This window comes from Cupressus sempervirens, chromosome 6 (assembly GCF_028749045.1).
Source record: "Cupressus sempervirens isolate cs-2001-9-10 chromosome 6, ASM2874904v1, whole genome shotgun sequence".
Taxonomy (NCBI): domain Eukaryota; kingdom Viridiplantae; phylum Streptophyta; class Pinopsida; order Cupressales; family Cupressaceae; genus Cupressus; species Cupressus sempervirens.
In genome coordinates this window covers 496036394-496059482 of record NC_143123.1, presented here as the reverse complement: position 1 = coordinate 496059482, position 23089 = coordinate 496036394, and the positions used below count along the sequence as shown (strand labels likewise).

The window sequence follows — 23089 nt, the reverse complement described above, 5'->3', positions numbered from 1 at the left end:
TTAATTGTACTACCCGCTTCATGCAAATTATGCTTCTAATAGAAGAACAATCATATATTCAAATTTAATAATGTAACCTAGTGAACAATGCACTAGGTTAAATTGTACCCTAAGATGGTCAATGGGCAAATATCGTTAACTTAGAAAATTAGTTTATCTATTACACTTAATTGTACTACCCGCTTCATGCAAATTATGCTTCTAATAAAAGAACAATCATATATTCAAATATAATAATGTAACCTAGTGAACAACGCACTAGGTTAAATTGTACCCTAAGATGGTCAATAAGTATTATGTTCATTCTCATGAAAGAAGTGTTCTTGTGATCAACTATCCATGAAACATGAGTCAATGAGTTAATCAAAAACTACACACTTATATCGTAATAGCGCTCACAATTTGACTTGTGGAGAAATATCTCCTACTTATTAATTGATAAGCTTAAGGGGTCTTTATAATGAATGATTCATAAGGCACAACACTTGCTAAAGGTTTTGCAAATAGGGTTGCAAGCAAAGTGGGCTTAACAAGCACACTTGGGTTGAAGTGGTATTGGGACCCAGAGCTTCACCTCTAAGAATTTCACCAAGATGCAATGAGTGCCAAGTATTTACTCATTCTCATGAGAAATGGGTTCTTGTGAAACACTGTTGATGAAACATGGGTCAATGAGTTTGACTCAAAAACTACATAGTTAAATACTGATAGCAATATCACAATTTGACTTGTGAAAAAATATCCCCCAGTTAACAATTGATGAGCTTGAGGGGCTCTATAATAAATGGTTCATAATGCACAACACTAGTTAAAGGTTTTGCAATTGGCTTGCAAGCAAAGTAGGCTTAACCTTGAAAAACTTTGTGGTTAAGTGTGTTTGAGCTAGCGTAGTAGAATGGGTGACCTCCCATGAAGTCTCAGTGCTTCACCTCTATGAGGATCACTTAGATGCTACGTTCCCCAGAGACGTGTCCTTGCCCAAAAAGGCCAAGTTTAAAAAAACAATGTCCCCGGGATGGGGAGACGAGTATGGGGCATCCCCCAGTCATCCCTAAAATCCAAGAATTGGCAAGAGACATCCCAGAGAGGTGGGGATGGGGGAAGAATACATTGGTGACATACAATCATCCCCTGGACAATAGAGCATGCCACAGACATCTCTTGGATCGTCCTAGGGACGATCATCTATCCCCAATGTTTTGCAAGTCAAAAGAAAAAAAATGGGTAAGCTTGGGATTTCGTGTGAAGCTCTTCCATCTTGAATCTATTTTTGTGTGGAAAAATGAAAAGGATTTATATTATAAAGCCCATCTTTTAACTATAGCTTAATATTCCTAGCCCTGGCCTACAAATGCTGATATAGAGATATCATATAATAGGTAAAATAAATATTAGATTTGAAATATGATCTACAAAGATTAGAATTGATATTTTATTAGTTCTTGTGTTATAGAAAGTTTGCTATTGTTTTGGGGAAACATATTAATAGAGCTATGATGGCTTATTTTCAGTCACAAAGTCTCACTGTTAAACTATGATTATTTTGAATGTGTAGGGCTCTCTACCCACCTAAATTTGTTCTAATCTGGTAGCATAGAATGGTGTAGGTTTTTAAAGTTTATCTTTTTATTATAGATGCACACCCAGGATCCCAAATTCCAAACACTACATACTAATGCAGAAATATAATAGAAGTTATTATGTAGCATTAAATTTTATGTCTCTCTAGTCTGGAAGCATGGTATGGGTTACAACCATTATGAGATCCATCTATAATATGTATACCCAGGATCCCAAATGCCAAACACCACATACTAATGCAGCAATATAATATAAGTTCCTATGTAACATAAAAATTTATGTTTAACATAATGGTCAAGAAAATGTGAGGTGGAAGTTAAATCTAAAAGAATTTGCAAGTAAACTTTGAACAGGCATTAAGAGGAAATCCTAGGCCTGTGGTGTCAGGTGTAGTCATTTGTCATGAACACAGGGCATTTTTGCTTGGGGTTTCTATATTCCTAGGTACATAAACAAACAATATTTTGGAATATGAAGAAGTAATTAATATCATTTCCTAGATTGCATTCAAATGGTGTATGTTAACATTCTATAATGTATAAATGACATGCTTTGTGCTTCATTTCATATGAATGACATGTATATTTGCAGATTTCAGTGTATATTTTAAAATTTCCCTATATTTATATAGTCGCCCTCATTTGTTGTGCTAAGCATAGTTACACCGCCCTAGGGAACGGGAGGACGGTGAAACGAGGAGACAATTTTCCAGGACTAGGGACAGAGGGGTCTTAATTTAAGAACGGCGAGGGGACAGCGGAGGATGGCAGCAATGGAAAGGGGGTTGTATATACTATACATATGGTGCTTAATATGCTAGTTATGAAAAGATATATTGCAATATAGGATATAAAAATGTAAAAGAGTAAATACTTTAATATTGCATATTGAATGCTAGCTATGAAAAGATATATTGCAATATAAGACATAAAAATGTAAAAGAGTAAATACTTGAATATTGCATATTGAATTGGAACTCGAACATTGAACCGGAGTAACGTGACTCGTCGCGAGTCGGGCAAGTCAGCGAGCCATGCCCTTGCAGCCGAGTCATAATGACCCGTGACTCGTGAGCAGTGATTCAGGTAGCGTGACTCGCACAACAGGCTGACCCGGTCGTGGCAGCAAAAAATTGGGTGGCCAACAAACATAAACTCATAATTTTTTAATGTTTTTTTCTTCTTTCTTTTTTTTATAACCCTAAAAGGGCTTTCATAACACTCTATTGTGAGAAGAAGAAAGAGACGAGAGGTAGAAGAAAAATAGAGTGTCCTTGTTTTGCAACCAGCTGAAAGGAAGAGGAGAAAAGCTTGCATTTGTGACAATGAAGCTTGCATTTAGATCATCAAGGAGTTTATAGGAGCTCTTCTCAACAGTTCCCAAAGCATTTGAAAGAGGTAAAAGTTGATTTTTTAGATTTTGATGTTTTTTTCTCTATGCTTATGGGTTTTTTGGATGAATTTTTTTTGTTTGTTTATGAGTTTTTTTTTTACTTTAGATCTTCATAAAATACAATGCTTAAATGGTAATATTTGGTCTAAAATGTCTTATTGCAGCAACCTTTACATTTTTCCTTACTCATAATGGCTCCTGGAGGTAAAAAAAACCCAAGCTCTCTAAAGGCAATAAAAAAGATGAGTATTGGAAGTACACCATAGACTTTCCGGGTAGAACTAGAACTCAAACAAAATGCCTATTTTGTAAAACCATTAATAGTGGGGGGATAAATAGATTGAAATACCATATTGTTGGCATACGTGGTCATGATACTGAGCCTTCTAGAGCCGCAACTGTTGAGGCTCAACGTTTTTGTTATATAGCCTTAAAAAATAATGAACAAGAAAAGGAATTTAAAAAAAAACAATTAGCAAAGTTAGCTCAGATTGGTTCTAATTCTCTTCCACGCTCATCTGGAAATGTTTTTGAGTCAGTAGGTTGTGTTGGAGAAGGTTCTTCCCTTCCCCCTATCGTCCTAGTGCTCTTGCTAGTCGTACTTCTTCTACATCTATTCCTTGCACTGCTAGTGGTGTTGTGATTGAGGTCCCTTCTAATAGTACTGACTTTACCTTTCCTCCTAGAGTCAAAAAATCTAGGTTGGACAATTTTTTTGTACCGCGTTCCACTCCTGGCGCACAACCCTCACTTGAGAGCTTGGGCTGGAATAGGAAGATACATGAAGCTGGAATAAGAGCAATTTGCAAGTTTTGGTTTTTCTACAACATTCCATTTATAGTAGCCAGGTACTTCAACTTCATTTATATTTGATTGTTTTACGTTTTAAACTTTTTAAGTTTTAAAATTTAAATTCAATTTTATACTTTTAACTTGATGTTGAAAATTTGAAATATGCTAATTAAAATGTTTTTATAAATGTAATAGGACTCCTTATTGGCAGGGGATGATTGATGCAGTTTCCATCTGTGGTGCGGGGTTTAAAGCCCCCACTGAAGATGAAGATGAGTTGAGTGGCCCCCTCTTACTAGATATGGTTGAGGAGATGAAACTTGAGTTGGAGGACCATAGAAAGATTTGGAGCCAAAAGGGGTGTACCATTATGACGGATGGATGAACAAATAGGAGGAATAGAACTCTCCTAAATTTTCTTGTTTCTAGCGAAGGTAATTTTCTTGTTTCTAGCGAAGCTAATTCATCATCCTCTACTTCTTTAACTCTAAAATTTAATGTATTATTGAATAACAAAAATTTTGTTTTATTGACTATTGATTCTTGAATGATAATTATTTTGTTTAATTTTCACTTTCAAGATCCACCATGTTTTTGAGGTCTATATATGCTTCCTCACATGTGAAAAATGCAAAATTCTTATGTGAGGCTATTGAGGAGGTCATAAGGGAAGTGGGGGGAGAGAATGTTGTCCAAGTGGTGACTAATAATGCAGCTAATTATGTTGCTGCAAGTAAAATTTTAACTTCTAACTTTCTAAGTTCTACTTCTAAAAAAATTGTTTTAGTTTTTCATTAAATTTTGAAAATTAAAAGCTTTTTAATACATCAAAAATTTTCATTGTTTACTAACTAATTTAAAATTGTTGTAGGAAAACTTTTGATGGAGAGACACCCAAAAATCTTTTGGACTCCATGTGCGGCCCATTGCATCAACCTAATGTTCGAGGATATTAGCAAGCTTGTATGGGTGAAATTATGTGTTGCTAAGGCCAAAAATCTTTGTATGTTCATCTATAATCATGCCTTGGTCCCCAGCACTATGAGGCAATACACAAAGGGAAAGGAATTGGCTCGTCCTAGTATCACAAGATTTGCCTCTAATTTTATCACACTGAAATCCTTGCTAAGTTCAAGGTTAGCATTGAGGTGCATGTTTGTTGGTCCAGAATGGAGTTTCTCCTCCGTTGCCACCAGCCCTGCAGGGATAGATGCAACAAAATGCATTTATGATGATGAAGTTTTTGGGAGCCATGTTCGAAGATTGTGGAGGTAATTTAAATTTTAAAAGCTTAAGTCTTAAAATTTTATAAATTAATTTATCTCATACATATTTTTGTTGTATTTTCATTGTGCAACTTTGCAAAGTTTCATCATTCACTAAATTGTTTTTTTGTTTAATTGTTTTGTAGATCACTAAGCCCCTTGTAGCCCTCCTACGAGTTGTTGATGGCGAGAAGCCCTCTATGGGCTACATATATGAGAGCATGGATAGGGTCAAGGAGGCTACTAAGGCCAAATATGTAAGAGTTGAGGAAAAATATGGCCCTATTTGGGACATAATTGATAGGAGATGGCAAAATCAGCTTCATAAGCCCATCCACGCAGCAACCTATTACCTCAATCTAGCATACCATTTCCGTGAAGATTTCAAGGCAGATGAGGAGGTTCTTAGTGGCCTATACACTGTGATATCAAAGATGGCCACTAATGCCACGGATATATTGCTTAAGATGGATGCCTACAATAACGCATCACGGCCCATTTTTTCAGGTCAAATTTGCAAAGGTCGTACAAAATTGCAGCCATGTAAAAATTGCACAATCTAGTTTCTAAATTTCTAGCTTTAAACTTAAAAGTTCAAATTTTGAAATGAGACTAATATTTTTTTATTTTCCTTTTTTCAAAATTCAAATAGATGGTGGCAAATGTTTGGGCCTTCAACCAAAAACCTTCAGCAAATTGCCATCCGCATTTTGAGCCAGCCAAGTAGCACTTCTAGATGTGAGCGCCACTGGAGCATGTTCGAGCACATCCACTCGAAGAGGCATAACAAGTTGCCTGTGGAGAATATGAATAGGCTAGTGTTTGTGCATTACAACCTACGCATTAGGACCAAGGAGATTTTGGATAGTGACACCTCTCTGATTACTCTAGAGGAGGTTGATCCAGAGTCTGAGTGGATCATTGAGGCTACTAATCTTGTCTTTGATGATGAGGACCTACAGTGGGTTGACCAGGCAGATAGAGAGGGCCACGCTGAGGCTGTGGCTATGGCAGCAGAGGACCAGAGAGCTCCAGTTGTTCCTAGCGGCACCTCACAGGCATTGGCAGAGCTAGAGACTATAGTTGATCCTAGTGGCACCTCACAGGCATTGGCAGAGCCAGAGACTACAATTGATCCTAGAGGCACCTCACAGGCTAATGCTATGGCTAATTAGTCATCCAGGACCTACCTTAGATGCCTAAGAGGCATTTTATAGATTACACTGAGCTTGAGGTTGAGGTTGAGGTTGAGGTTGAGGTTGAGGTTGGGGATGAGGATGAGGATGAGGATGAGGATGATGATGATGATGATGATGAGGATGACGATGATGATGACTCCGACTAGGAGCCATAGCTATAGTCTTGTTTTAACTTTTTGTTTAACTTAATATTTGATCAAAATTTGGAACATTTGATGATGACTATTGAATCTTGATGTGTTGGATTTCATAATACATATACATTTTGATAGGTTGCATGGATTTATCATTTTATATATGATTCTATGTTTTACTTTTATAATATTTCCTTCAGCTACTATTTAAACTTTAACTACTAGTAATATAGTATTTAGCAATTTACCTTTGTCGTATTGTACTTATGTAATCGATGTATGTTTGACTTTTAACTTGAAGTATGTGCATCATGATCAAATTATCTTCTATTTAATGATGTTATTGTGTCTTTAAGCTTTATTCAATAATGGGTACATGGAATGTTCTTTAAATCCTAAAAAATCTCAAAATTTTGAGGTTTTTTCACTTTGCCAAGTCACCACCAAGTCATTTCCGTGATCGAGCCAAGTCACGAGTCAAGTTAACCTTGCTGAGTCCGAGCTGGGTCCGAGTCACGTTACTTTGCATTGAACATAAATAGTCGAATATGTAAATAGGCACACCAGAATGTCCCCACATCCTCATCAAAGGTGGGAGAATCTAGTGGCGTCATTGGGGACAGGGGGAATAGGTCCCTACTGGTGTGTCAACTCCGAGACATGAGGCAAAAAGGCGAGGGACACATCTCTATGTTACAATGGTGCTTAGTATTTTGTTCGTTCTCATAAAGATGGTTTCTTGTGAACTTCTACTCATGAAACATGACTCAATGAGTGTTAAGTGTTTTGTTCATTCTCATTGAGATGAATTCTTATGAAACATTACTCATGAAACAAGGGTCAATGAGCTTGACTCAAAAACTACATAGTTGAATCCTCATAGCGATATCACAAATTGACTTGTTGTGGAAAAATATCTACTACTCGTCAATTAATGAGCTTAAGGGCTTTATAATGAAAAGATCATAAGGTAGAACACATGTTGAAGGTCTTGCAAATGGGGTTGCAAACAAAGTGGACTTAACCTTGGAGGAAACTTTGTGTTCAAATGTGCGTGAGCTTGAGTATAACTAGGATGGGTGACTTCATGGGAAGTCTCGATGCTCAACATCTATGAGTATAATCTAGATGCAATGCATGCTAAGTATATCATTCATTTTCATGAGAAATGGGTTCTTGTAAACCACAACTCAGGAAAAATTGGTCAATGAGTTTGCCTCAAAAACTATACATTTGAATCCTAATACCAATATCATAATGTCTCTTTCTTATCAATTGAAGTATTCCTGGGGCTTCTAATAAACGATTCATAAGGCACAACAGTTGAATCCTAATAGCAATATCATAATTTGACTTCTTGTGGAAAAACGTTTCTTGCTTATCAATTGGTGAGCTTAAGGGGCTTTATTAAGAATGGTTCACAGGCACAACACTTGCTAAAAAGTTTTGCAAATGGGGTTGCAGGCAAAGTGGGCTTAATATTGGAAGAAACCTAGCCTATAGAAACAATAAGGGATCCACTCATATAGGCAGAAGAGCCCTACAATCAAGAGGTGGTTAATCACACAAGAGTCGGAGCCATACTAAGATGGGTGACCTTCTAAAAAGTCTCAATGCTTCACCTCTGTGAGAATCACCTAACTGCAATGAGTGTCAAGTATTTCATCAATTCTCATGAGAGATGGATTCTTCTGAACCACTACTCATGAAACATGGATCAATGAGTTTGACTCAAAAGATACATCATTACATCATGGTAACAATACAACAAGTTGATTAAATGTGGAAAAATATCTCCTACTTATCAATTAATGATTTGAAGGGGTTGCATGATGAATGGTTCATAAGGCACAACACTTGTTGAAGGTTTTGCAAATGGATTTGCAATCAAGGTGGGCTTACCTTAGGATGAAACTTTGTGGTTAACGGTGTTTGAACTAGGGTAGTACTAGGATGGGTGACCTCTTAGGCAGTCATGATACTTCACGTTTCTGAGCATCACGTAGATGCAATGGGTGCTATGTAATCAATTCCTTCTTGTGAGAGATGAGTTCTTGTAAACCACTACTCATAAAACATACATCAATGAGTTAAACTCAAAAATTGCACAATAGAGTCCTAATAGTAATATATTGTAGATAAAATATCTCCTCCTGATCAATTAATGAGCTTAAGGGGCTTTATAATGAATGGTTCATAAGGCACAACACTTATTGAAGGTTTTGCAAATAGGTTTGCACAGAGATAACCTTACAAGAAACTTTGTGGTTAAGCATGCTTGAGCTTGAGTATCCTAGCATGGGTGACCTTTAAGGAATTCTCGATGCATCACATTTGTGAGCATCAACTAGATGCAATGAGTGCTAAGTACTCCATTCATTCTCATGAGAGATGAGTTCTTGTTAACCACTACTCGTGAAACTAAGTTTGACCCAAACTGTATAGTTCAATCTTGATAAATAAAAGTTGTGAAAAAATGTCTCCTACTTATCAACTGATGACCTTAAAGAACTTTATAACAAATGGTTTATAAGGCACAACATGTAGGATTTGATGATGAACAAATCCACAAAGCTTGGATATCCTGAAATGCAAATAACCTATTACAAGGAAGAAAGAAACGCGGAGAGAGATGGGTTTTCTCAACAAACAAGAAAATTGTATTTGCTTGTGCAAAACAGAATGAATAAATTTACAACCGATCAATCCTTATGAAGGAGATCGAAACCCTCAAAGGTAAATGGCATTTAATAATTACGAATTAATTATTAAATGGAAATGCAAGGTGCATAAAGTGAAATCTTATGAAGAAGTAAAGGTAATTTAATTAACCTTTTACTCTAACACAACACTTGCCAAAAAAATTGCAAATGGGGTTGCAAGCAAAGTGGGTTTAACCTTGGACAAAACTCTATGGTTAAGTGCATTCAAGTTGGAGTGGATCTGGGATAGTTGACCTCTCAAAAAGTCTTCGTGTTTCACTTTATGAGCATCACCTTTGTGCAATGAGTGTTAAGCATTTCACTCACTCTCGTTTGGGATGGGTTCTTGTGAACCAATAATCATGAAACATAGGTACATGAGTCTAACTCAAAAACTACATGATTAAATCTTACTTGATTAAATCTTACTAGCAATATCACAATTTAAATTGTTGTGAAAAAATATCTCCTACTTTAGAATTGATGAGGTAAAGGGGCTTTAAAATGAATGGTTTATAAGGCACGACACTTGCTCAAAGTTTTGCAAATGGGAATGCAAGCAATGTGGGCTTGACCTTGGAGAAAACTTTATTCTAGCAATGCAGTTGTATGGGGATGGGTAACCTCCAAAGAAGTCTCAGTGCTTCACCTCTATGAGCATCACCTAGATGCAATGAGTTAATTGATTCATTTTCATTAGAGATGGGTTCTTCAGAACCACTATTCATGAAACATGCATTAATTAGTTTGACTCAAAAATTGCAAAGTTGAATACTAATAGCAATATGTTGCGTAGTAATATCTCTGACTTATTAATTGATGAGCTTAAGGAGCTTTATAATGAATGGTTTAGAAGGCTCAACACTGTTGAAGGTTTTGCAATCGAGGTTGCAAGCAAAGTAGGCTTATCCTTGCAGAAAAGTCTATGGTTAAGCACACTTGAGGTAGAGTAGCACTGGAATGGGTGACCTCCTCGGAAGTCTTGGTGCCTCACCTTTGTGAGCATCACCTAGATGTAATGAGTTCTAACTAATTCATCCATTCTCATGAGAGATGAGTTCTTGTGAAACACCAACCATGAAACATGGGTAATTGACTTCTATTCAAAAACTACACTGTTGAATCTTGATAGCAATATCACAATTTGACTTGTGGAAATATCTCCTACTTATCAACTATATCCCTTTTAGGGGTAATATATTATTTTCAAGGATAATTCCTCTCAAAAAGCACAGATACAAAATGTTATACATAAAAACAAATTATCTTCTTACCCAACAAAATAGTCTATACCTGTATTCCTTTGAGATACTTCCTTTAAAAAAACACATAAATACAAATGTTACACATAAAACATGAATAATATTCTTCTACAAAAACGTATATGTTTGATCTTGAAGAAATTCTCCCATTAACCATTCAACTCCCATGCATATAGACCTCTGAAAGCTTCAACTTTGTCTAGTTCAGATTGACTAGTCTAATAGTGTCAAAAACAAAAAATGCAAAGAAAAAGACATCCAAACAAATCTTCTTATTTATCCCCAACAAAAATCCTTTGAAGCATAGGTGCAGTTTCAGAAGTGCTTTAGGAAGAACAGAACTATTGGCATTTGATTCCATGCAATTGTTTCCCAGGCACACTGTATTTATTTTCACATTATCTGAAATGTTAAAGTGGTCCAGTGTAGCATCCATTTTTATATGCAATGTCTAGGTTATGTAAACACAGTCTCAAAACATTTACAGAAGATTATAAAATAACAAGCAAAATTCTCAAATTTTCTGCATTTTCCTAGCATGCATTACACAGTATTCCATTAGCTTACACTACATGTAGATGAGTAAAAGAGTTGCAATGTTTTGAAACAAAGAAGTGACAATAATGTTTCCTGCACTATTATCCAAAATTTTATCATAACATTATTCACAAACACAGTAAAATCATACACAGAATCAGTAATAGATTCGTGTTAAACAATTCATAGCCCATAAAAACCTTTATCATGCCATCAGTATACGAGGAAACACATTCATGGTAAACAATCATCAGTCCAGACATACACAAAGATGTTGAAAAATTTGTTAAAGGGAAAAAAATCACCTGAAGCGCAAAGAACTTGGTGTTCAAATTTTGGGAATTCTGTAAAATACTAACAACTTGAAGCCATGTATCTGGATTAGTTTGTAGCTCTCGCAATATACGCTCTGCTGCTGCTCTCTGTAAAACAATAAAACAATAATACATAAAATGTGCTTAGAAAGGACCACATGGTATTGGAAAAAGATTATAAATGATACAGCAAAGATATATGCCTTCAGCTTTTTTCTTTTCATTAAATCATTTTAAATGTCAGTATAGTAAGAAAGGGAAAATTAATAATCTGTTATTAAATAAAAAGGCCAATGTAAGTCATTCAACATGAAAAGAAAAAAAAATCAAACAAGATAATGCAAAAAGAAAATGGTTTATACAATAGAATAAATAGGCAATAATAATTAACCAAAGGGAAAAAAATATGGAGCAATGAAGCTGAGCTATATCAATATGTGAAACAAAGATTGATAAAGCATAATGCCACATGTTGGCAGCATATCTACAACCAAAAGAAACAAGAGAATAATCTTCACTATCCGCTTATGGCAAGGAAACTATACAAAATGTCATATCAAAACATAAAATGTGATGCCCATCTTAACTCTTAACTGATGGTACAAGATTCTAAGATGACACCAATTATACATAAGAAATGCTTAAATTTTAAACACCATCTCGGGGCTGAAACTTGATTGGCTGCAGTGGAGAGGCACAATTGCACTACATGTAATGACAGCACATGTCCTCTTTAAGAGGAGAGGCAAAATTGCACTACATGTAATGACAGCACATGTCTTCTTTAAGAGGAGAGGCACAATTGCACTACATGTAATGATAGCACATGTCCTGACAGCTTTATTGATAACTGTCCCTAAAGGCAAGAAAGACAGGACGCATCTAAGACACATCTACAGAAGGATGTAAATCAATAGAGATGCAACAAGGAAGCATCTACATAGATAAAATAAAGTAAAAAAAGAGTGAGTTAGCCTCAGCATACCAAAGTAAATTAAAAAAGAGTTAGTTAGCCTCAGCAACAAGGAAGCATCTACATAGATGAAATAATTTTTTTTAAAGTGAGTTAGCCTCAGCATACCAACTATGTTCATGCCTAAGAAATTAAATTTCAAAAAAAAAAAGGGAACTAAATGAGCATCTCTCTGAAAGAGGGGCTTCGTCACCTAAAGATCAGAATTCGTAAATTTGGATAGTAAAACTAATGATAATCTCATGTTTACACAACAAAGAATCAAGATCAAAATGGACAATGCACTAAAGTACCATCTATTTACAACTGATCATATAACCATGGCATCTAAACCCTCTCCATACTCTCCCCTCAATAAAATCCAGATTAGGGTTCCAAATCTCTGACCCATAAAGAATTGTGAGTTTGAGGACTACTTTAAAGAGACACAACTTTAAAAGGATGTTCTTTAAAAAAAATTGAACACTTGCTATAAAAAACAAAAGCAATTTGGTCCCTTATAAAGACATTATTGTGAACAATGCTTATAAAGAAATAATAACCCGAAAAACTACTAACAGGGAGTACGCTGTTAGAAGTCTCCACAGTCTGCCATTTGTAAACTATATTCTATATAGCATCTGGAGTGAGTCCAGAGTTGAATAATAACCATCTCGGGGACTTTCACTACCCTAAAGCTTATGCAAAATTAGGAACATTAGGTTTGAGTCAAAGACCACTCTGAAGCGCACACAACAAAAGATAATCTTGGAACAATGTTGATAAGCTTTCTCAATATTAACTTAAAGAATTAGATATGATTAATAATCTAGAGATACTGTTTGCCCCTTCATTCTGAAATCAGCACTCTCCTTGCCCTCAGAAAGCTTCATGTTGAACATTTCAACAAAAGCCTTCCAAAGCATCCCTAACCATTATACTCATGTAGTTATTAACTTATTATGGTTGGAAAAAGAAAATATCGCAAGAAAGGATGAGCTTAAAGGTCCTGACAATCAGCTGCTTTGCTAGTGCATGTCTTCTGATTAGCTCCCCAACATCTCTTGAAAAAAACAGATAGCAACTTCAAGAAGTGTCCAATTAAGGATATCATAAAGAAAAAAAAAAATTTACACTTGCTTGCATTTATATTTGCATAGTTCCAAACTAAATTCTTTGCATTCATCTTGCATCGCAAATACGAGTATAGCTGATTCTCATGCACCAATCACCTAAAAGAAAGAGTAGTTTAAAGGAAAGCATTTTTGGAGAGCATTACCGTGAATTTCTTTCAATATCATATTTGCTACACATAATATTATTGCTTGGAACTAAAAAATTTCAATTACGTACTAAAAATCATTGCGATGATATTATTTCTACATTGAAAAATCTCCATCATCCAAAATCTGTCTCTCATCAGATACTTGCAATTCATTCAATTGTTTATATTTAATATATGGCTTTGACCTCTTGCTTATTAAAATTTTAAAAAGAAAAGAAATTCATTCAGTTGCAATTGCATTGGAACTCTTATAAACATCATTGAACTTTTCATTTTTCAAATCTCAAGAAAAAAAATGAAAGCACACTCCAGCCCAAAATGAAATCCAGCACTTTACGAGAGGCATAACCCAAAAAATGGAACACAGACAAGTTTATATTCTACAAAAAAGCTGAGTAATTTACCAAAGGATCAAACATCTTGGATGATAAAATCTTTGGTGAATGTGCAACAAATAACCAGGAAGGAGTTTAAGGTAACTAATTATGCCTAATGGTGCCATCATATCTCCAGCATCATATCTCTATTTATATATAATCATATAAATATATATTCATTTCTCCAACCATATATTCATATTCATGTAAATATGTTCCACGTCATTTCTCTCCTTCCTCTAAGTATGTACGATTATGTCTCTTTACCATGCCAATGGCAAGGGTCCTTGTGTAGAAACCAAAAATCTAGCCAAATCTTTATGCTGTTTTGCACACTATATTTGCATGGTATAACTTCACATGCAATTAGGACATCTTAACATGCACAATTAAACATAAAATGACAAAAAAGTAATTGTTAATCTCTGTAATCTAAAAATTGTTTCTATCTACCTTAGACAGCCATTGAACATTTGTTTCTGCATCAGCAGAGAGGATTGCAGTTAGATGGCAAGTGTTGATCCGCAGCAGTGATAGGGGCATATCAGAAACAAGGATGAAAAATTAGCTTTGTAAGAGAAGTCCATAATGCTGAATATTCGGCATAAAGAGTTTAAAATAAAATCAATACAGTTAATCATTATGAAGACAACGCAACAACGAGAATAGTGGCTATTGTCTAGAACAACAAGCACCGCAAAAAAGTTATCAGAAATTTGTAACATATACATGGTGCAAATCTTTAAGTTATTGCTCGACAAAAATGATATTAAGCTCTGAATTGCAATGCATTAAAAAATAATTTATGGTGTCAATCTTTGATTTCTTACTAAATGGACATGAACTAAATTTCAAAACTATAGTCATATGTCTAAACACTTTATTTGCAATTGCAAATGATAACAGCACATAGTATTTTGCATCTCCAGTTCAATGATACCATCATGTCAAGCATAGAAACAAAATCATATATTTAGGATCTGAAAAATGGCTCTCACTTGAGATAGTCAGTGTATGGTAAATGTAGTGCAACAAAGAAATGGCAATCAGTCCACAGCAAGGAGATTTACTAAACCTTTACAACACTAGCTATTGAAGCAATTCAAGAAGAAGATATAACAAATGTGGGTCTAGGGTCCAATTTTACTATGCAAGGACTTGACATGAGAAGTGGGCAGTGGAAGGAAACTTTGAATCACAACGAAGTTCAGTTAGTAAATTGTGAATTCCAAAAAACACCTAGAATGTTGGAAAAGGAAAGTAGTCAGAGTGGGGATTATCAGAAAGCATGTAAAACAAACATACCTTTCAACTAGATCACATAGGGTTCATTTTTTTTGCAGGTATTTTACATGTGAGTGGAAGGAAACTTTGAATTACAAATTCAGCTAATAAATGACAAATTCCAAAAACACATAGAATGTTGGCAAAAGAAAGTGGTCAGAGTGAGGAATATTAGAAAACATGCACACAAACGTGCCTTTCAACTAGATCACATTCAATGTCACAAAGAGATTTTTTTACCCAAGCACAACAAGCAGACTTCGTTGATATACTTAAATAAACAAACATCAATTTATCAAACACCCTGACAACTTGAATTCGGACAAAATGCATCAACTTCAAAAAGGCAATAAACAAAACGTCCATATTAGTCTTTCTCAAATTCGTAATTCAACAGATTCTAGCATTGGGTTAAAATGTGTGTATAAATACTGCTCTTTTGAGCACATGAATCAGCATTATTTGTTTACTTCATTTATAAAATTAACACACTACAAAATAGGCAATGGGTATTTTGCTATTAAATAATTTAGTTTCCTAAAAAAGTCAAACAACAGCTAAAGAAAGTGGTAATAATGGCAGAAACCCTATTCTGTGTATAAGTATATGTCTTGCCATTATACTATCAAAAAAACTATGCATGTAAATGTACGTGAGGGAATATATGCCACTCTCTTGTACCCATGAAACACGATGATCACTAACCTCGTTAATATATTACAGTTTATGCCAGGACGCACTTATAAATAAGGATCATATTCAATCAAAATTCAGATTACTCTTATACTTGTAGGGGTAAAATATCTGACAAGGACCAAGACAGACGTCATGGTTACAGGCATACAAATGGGAAGTACAAACATGGAAATTTAAATTCTAGCACATTTAATAAATTTGGCTTTGGTGTTTCTTTCCCTGGCATGCAATTTGACAGCATCAAGGTCCTACAATCATGTGAAGTTCAAATTTCATGGTTTTATCAGGAAATAGTCATACAAAAAGATTTTTTCAGAATCTTAGAGTCCTATTATATCTTGGTCTACAATCAAAAAACATGCAGTCTCCGTTCCTATAAATGGAATCCACAATTTGTGATACAAAAAAAAAAAATCACTATCAGGTGTCACATATGTATTCTTTCTTATATAAAAATATAATACTTATTTTCTATTGATTCTCTTTCACATAAGTTTCACACTCATTATTATTTGAACTTTTGGGAGTTCAAAAATGTTTGGAAATGACCTCTTTTTATTTCCCTGCAAGGCTCAAGCTATTGAATTGTCACATAATGACAAATTATTCCAAGTACAATGCATAGCCTCATTCATCAGAACCTTTGTGCTTCAATAAAACATAAAACATGAAAAATCTAAATGCTAAGCACTATTATGTTAAAAAATCCACTCCACAACCATGTGAAATACCATAAACGGACTTGAAAACTATTAAAAGAAAATATGGCATACAAGTTAAACCAGAGTTGCTAGCATATAACAATTTGTTGTTTCCAACAATGTAAACCTAGTATCACACATCTCATTTAATGTAGAACTTAACAAATAGTTGTCTAATGTGATGATCTTAAGTATTGAATCACAAGAACTTCTCTAGTGGAGCGCTAAGTATGAATCCCCAAGAGGCACATCAAAAGTCAAACAAAATAACTTCTTTTATCCAACCCCAAGGGCTAAGATGGGTACAGTGCAAAAGAATAACCTGGCCACAACAACTATGCCCAAGATTACCAGGCGCTAGGAATTTAACAATCAAAAACTACCACACGGTTGCAATATTGTTGTCAATAAAGCCAAACCCTCTCATGTCACAGTCCCATGCTTAGCGGGTACGCAAACTGACACATCTCAGCAATTATGTCCCACTAACGTCACAAGCAACATTTTAATTAAAAAAACATTCAGCCATTGCATTGCACAGGCTTTCATTTTGCACCGAGATGAATACAGATGATTGTGCAGCACAAGCATCCATCATTTACTCTGACCACAGTGTTATCAAAGTACATATATACAATCAAAAATAACGGCATCAAAAGATTTTCAACTCACCTCCAACAAAAACCCTCACTAAGGTTTATACATCAAAACCCTACAGGTTTTCCGCAAACCAAAAAGCATGCTACTGCTGCCAAAACGAAGAAAAAACACAATGCCAGAACAACATTGTACTTGAAAACCATGAAATACGCAGCACTACACTCGCAGAACCAAAATAAAATCAATCAAGCATCAAACAAAAACGAACTAAACAACTGCGAGAAAAGAATATATGTGTGTCGATAACAAATATTGTTCAGCGAATTTCTCTTTCTGACATATAGTTCTCCTGCTTCGTTATTTTTCCAGAAGTCGCAAAAACAAAGTTTACACCAGCAGAAATTTTAAAAATTCTGACACCTACGACTTTTTTACTCAACCAAAAAGGAGAAACAGCAATTTTAACCATATGTGCCGAAATCTGACCTCTTCTTTAGATCCCGTGCCGTAAAAAGCAGCAACAGTAGCGTCGAGAAGAGATACGTCAATGGGCTGAGAGAGGTCCAAAAGCTTTTCCGCCATTGCAGTTGCTTTTTTCTACTTCGCTTGAAAAAAACGCGCAGACCTGTAGCCGAAGTAATCTCTTCCTCGGCTGGAACCTTTTAATTTAAAACCCTTGAATGCCACAAAAACCCTAGACCATGGCCAAAATAAATAGGACACGCATTATTCTCCAGCGAAAAAGTCGTTCTAAACAGCGCAGACAAACTGAGAGCCTTTGCGTTCTGTTAAAAGTTACTTCCCTCGTAATCTGTAGCTCCCCGCCTGACTCAGAAATCCCTGGCCCAACTCTGTAACGTTGATATTATGGTTGATTTTCCTCCTCTGTTGCTTTCGTTCACCCAAAACCAAAGAGCACGAATAATAATCCGCTAAAAAAATGCAAAAAAATACGCGACTTCTTATACAATGAGGAAAAAATCAATTATCTTCTTTGAACGCCTTCTATTTCCCCCGCTTTTATTTCTTGAGTCACAAAACACTCTAGTACTTGGGCCCTTCTTTAAGTGGTAACTTTATTCTTCAATCAAATCCGTAGCGTGACATTGCTTATGGTATTGAGACACTTAATTGCATGGAAGTCTCTTGTATTTATGTTTTCCTCCTCCTCACGGTTGCCAATATTACGGCCGCCTTCATGCTATAATCCAAATTATTCAATTTCATTAAAATGATTCAACTTATGGTTCATTAACCATTTTTGTGGAGAAAAAGGTTTAGTGAAGATTAAAAGCGTTTTTTCCTTTAATTCATTTCTTGGTTGTTTTAATGCTTTTTATTAGCTTTAATATGATTTTTGGATTTTTTTTTTAAATAATTTATTTTTAATTTATGCTCTTAATAATCCAAAAGCTATTAAGGATGGGTATTCTTTCAATAACAATTTACTTTTGAGTGGAGAATTCTTAATTTATAATAGTGAAACTACATAACTCGAAGATAATATTAGTGAACGTCAATTTTCAAATCTCTCTCCAAATGAATGTGAACTATGAATATCAAATGTAGTTAAAACTCAATCACATCATGATTTGTTATTAAAATATGAATCTAACAAATAAGAAGCCATCTCAAATGACATCATCAAATGCTAAATAAAACTAAAGCCCTAAAATTTGCTAGAGGATAAAGTAAATTTGAATATTGTCTTATGTTCTGCTAAATCTTGTATGGCAGAAGACCTTAATACAGAAATTGGTAACTCTGGAATTCAATGGCATGTTACCAATCAGGTATCTAGGAGCCTCACAAGCTCTTAGTTTGGATGAAACTCTCATTGAAGGAACTAGACTAGTACATAATCGATCGATTGAAGTTGAGAAAGACAAGAGAGATTTGGTAACAAAATCTTTCATAAATCCTAAAAAAAAAAAAAAAAAAAATAGTATTCCCAATCTTTCGTAAACCCTAAAAGAAAAGATAAATAAACTAGTATTCCTAGGTGCTTTGAAAAGTTCAAGATTCTTATAATTGAATATAATCTAGATCATTAAGATCATCATCTATATCATTTGGAATAAAAGGGGATTGGAATCCCCTAACAACAAGTATATTATTAGAAGATTTATCAATCAAATTCATAACTATAATGTAGTTTTCTTGTAAGATGTGAAAGCGGGTTATTTTACTTCGGAAACTATATTGAGATTTTTCTAGAAGGATGCCAACAAGTTTTGTATTATTCTTGAAAAAGGTAAGGGAAGTGGTTATTTTCCTCTCAAATAATGAGTGTCCTTTGTTACTAAATTTGGGGATTTGACATCGTGCAAGGCTCAAAGAATCCCCAAAGGAGATGTCCAAGCCCCTAGCAATATCCACACAACGAAAACACAACACAAGATATAAGATCTGATACCAAACTCATTCTTTATTCGTAAACAATTGATCGCATGCAATGTGCCAAGTTGTAAGGCCGCCTTCGTATGACCAAATACAAAGCAAGTAATAATTCTACAAGATCTCACAAGATTCAATAAACCCTAACTAGCCCAAATCTGTAATAGCACAACAATTTGGAGGAACCCCAAGCAAGATCTAAACGTGTGCTTGCAAGCCACCAAGCAATCTCCTTGTTTCCCAAGCCCACATTCAGTTACTAGCTCTGCTTTCAAATTCACAACTCTAGATTCCTAACTTGAATCTTTGCTACTTCCCTTGTCTCCTAAAATTCTACCCCAACACTCCTTATATACTTGCACAACCACAAGTCGGCCTATTACAAATAGAATCATCTAGAACCCAAACAATCCCAATATGCCTTAGTTGACTTACAACAATCATTAAATGCACATAGGATAAATAACCTATTGGAAGTCTTATTGGGAAAGTTAGATACTAATAGGGGAGTGAATTGGGATCTATAAACATTAATGCACTTCAAACACTTAATACATATGATATCTTTCATCTTAAACCCTTATCTCAAAATAATTATAAATCACATAAACATTTACTGCAATGATGTATGAGATCCAACAACTAATCACATCAATGAAATATGTAAGCAAATGGTCAACACATAACAGAAATATTTTGGTTACCCATAAACCCTCCAAGGTGAAGGTAGAATTGGGGTGGGGATGACACCCACAAATGATGCAGTGCAATGCAGGAGAATCCCTAAGGGAGATGTCCTAGCCCCTAGCAAATAACCACACAGCGGAAACACAACAACAATGCAACAAGAATGCAAGATCTGATACCAAATCACAACACTTTATTCATAAAATAACTATTACATGCAATGTGTTGGGCTGTAAGTCCTTCTCAATTACAGCCAAATATAAAGAAAGTAATAGTTCTACAAGATCTCTTAAGATCTAATCCAAACCCTAGCTAGTCCAGATCCACACTATGGTAGAAACCTCCAAGGAAGATCTCAACTTGTGCTTGCAAGCCCTCTGAGCAATCTCCTTGTTTCCCAAGTCTTAGCTACTAGCTCTCTTCAAAATTTACTCCTCTACCATTTCCTCTTCTCCAAGATGGATGAATAATCACAATCCTACTGTAAGTTGCCTCACATTCAGCGCTTTGTCCATAGACTCAAGAAAAACTCACTCTTCAGCTACTCTCCACACTCACTCCTCCTCCGAATGAATGAATAATTGACAAAAGACTTCACCATAACCACTACTTATACCAATCTAAGCCACAAGTCAACCTATAATGCTAATAACTAAATAAACCTAACATTAAATACTTGAAGAGCCACAAGTTAGCCTCCAACATAAATTAATGTTCACAAATTGATACCTGAGCAAAATTGTGATATCTCCTAGCCCCGATTGAATTAGAATGTGTGCTTCAACTAAAGGTATTACTTTAGGTCCTCTACAACCCCTTAAGGGTGCATAGGCTGATTCATTAAGGATATTTGTGCATCCATCCTAAAAGTCATGCATAGAAACTCGTCATGCAAATTGTCAAAAATTGATACTCTAGGAGAATTGTCATATCTCCCAACTTATAATGAATTAGGACTTGTGCCTTTGAAAAAAGGAAGTACTCTAGGCCCGCTTCAATACCTAAAATTTTCATCCTCTAACTCATTGCACCAAATTAGTTACATGACCCGTAACAAGCACCTAGAAACCAGAAAACACCTCTCCAGCAGCAAGGTAAAAATGACTCAAACTTTAACATGATAACTCCAATCTTTACGTGCACATAGGAAAAGGTTCCCCAATGTGTCTCCAACACATCCCTAACCATGAAAAACATAACTTCACCAAAATCTAAGCTCGATGCTCTTGCATCAACAAATCTTCACTATTGTAGCAATAAAGTTTGCCTGTTAGTGCTACAAATTTGATCACTTCTTATGATCTACCCTATAAGGTGTAAGGAAACTCAGGTGCAGAATCAACTTCCTACACTAATCTCATAAGGAAAGTATGATGCAAATCCTATTAAAATCTTCTACACTTATAGATTCAATATCATGTAAACAACAATATTGTAGCCAACCATGCATACAGAAAATAGACAGAGAAAGGAACACATAACACAAGGATTTGCCGGTGGGGAAAAACCTTTCGGTAAAACAACCCCACCCCTTCAAAACCTACACAATTTATTATCTTCAAAACAAGATTACAATACACTTGCAATGCAAGTTCAACATCAACAACAGAAGACTCTAGTAGCTACTCGCAGTACCAACAATACATATATTTGCATGTAATTGTTATTTATGTACGTGGTTTAATCCTAACATTATCTTCTTGGTATTTAGGTGTTCTATCTGGATCATATAAGGTTAAGCTCCATTCTAGAGATAGTCTTTAAAAGCTTATCAATCTTAGTATCTAGGTGTTCTATCTGTATCCCGTAAGGTTAAGCTCTATTCTGGAGATAACCTTTAAAAGCTTATCATCTTAGTATCTAGGTGTTCTATTTGGATCCCCTAAGGTTAAGCTCCATTCTAAAGATAAGCTTTCAAAGCTTATCATCTTGGTATCTAGGTGTTCTATCTGGATTCCCTAAGGTTCAACTTCATTTTGGAAAAAACCTTAAAAAGCTTATCAATTGGTCTCTATATTATCAATTTAAGAACCAATCTCATTTCTTGATTTGTGCATCATACTTTCTGATTTCTTTGAATCAAAAGTGTTGCTCACACATTCATTCAAAGAGGGGCAAATGCAATACCCCAAAATTGGCACATTGCCATGTTAAACAACCTCCAAGCTATGGGACTTGAACTATGAGCTTTCTTTGGAGAAGGTTGACTTCCTTTGCTATCAGGGTGCACTTAACTACACTTGGAGAGAAAAGGGGAGAGGAAAAGCAGAGAAAGTGAATCTACCTATTCTAATCTAAGGGGTGATGCACCAAAATAGAATGTTTGAACTTGTCTCTATCCATGAATGCACAGTTAACCAGTTATAACCTCAGAGAATACAGATTTAGACCTTGCTTAATTCAACAACCACATGTAGATCAGACAACAAAAAAATGTTATAGGAAGAAACTTCACTCAATATCATTCAAATTTCAAAAGTAGGTACAATCATGCAAGTTGCATAATATAGACAAGAACATTAACCAAAGGCAAAGAAATATTGCATAGTTTGTTAACAACTAAAAGAGACTCAAAAGAGGATTACAATGGTTCAGAGGCATGAGAAATTATAGTAGTATGCATGAAAGCAATACTAGAGAATCAGAGAAAGAATCACCTTACAAAATTTACAAAATATGCCTTTATAGCTCAGGCATAATTGAGATATTATCTTCCTTAAACCAAACTCAACCGCTACCATTTAAGATTGCAGAGAGAAATCATATAAATCTAGAGAAAATCTGATCTTGGGCTAGATTCAAATATGATGAAATCCAATATTTTGCCAAAACAGAGCCTTGAGAAGACAAAACAATATCATTAAGTTTCTCTGACCAGGTAGATGGATAAAATCAGAGGTGGTGGAGTGTTTCCTTTGTTTACCAAGCATGG

General features: G+C 35.2%; 1 protein-coding gene across 1 annotated transcript in view; it reads right to left on the bottom strand.

Annotated features, from left to right (window-relative positions):
* Positions 1–18158, bottom strand: part of LOC149553196 (protein EXPORTIN 1A) — a 66027-nt gene extending 47869 nt beyond the window's left edge. The window contains exons 1-2 of the mRNA XM_089788685.1: positions 17560–18158; positions 11170–11286 (exon numbers count right to left, since the gene is read on the bottom strand). Of these exons, the coding sequence (XP_089644811.1) occupies positions 11170–11286; positions 17560–17655 (213 nt within the window). The 5' untranslated portion in view covers positions 17656–18158. The remainder of the gene's footprint in view (positions 1–11169; positions 11287–17559) is intronic.
* Between the last annotated feature and the right edge of the window lie 4931 nt (positions 18159–23089).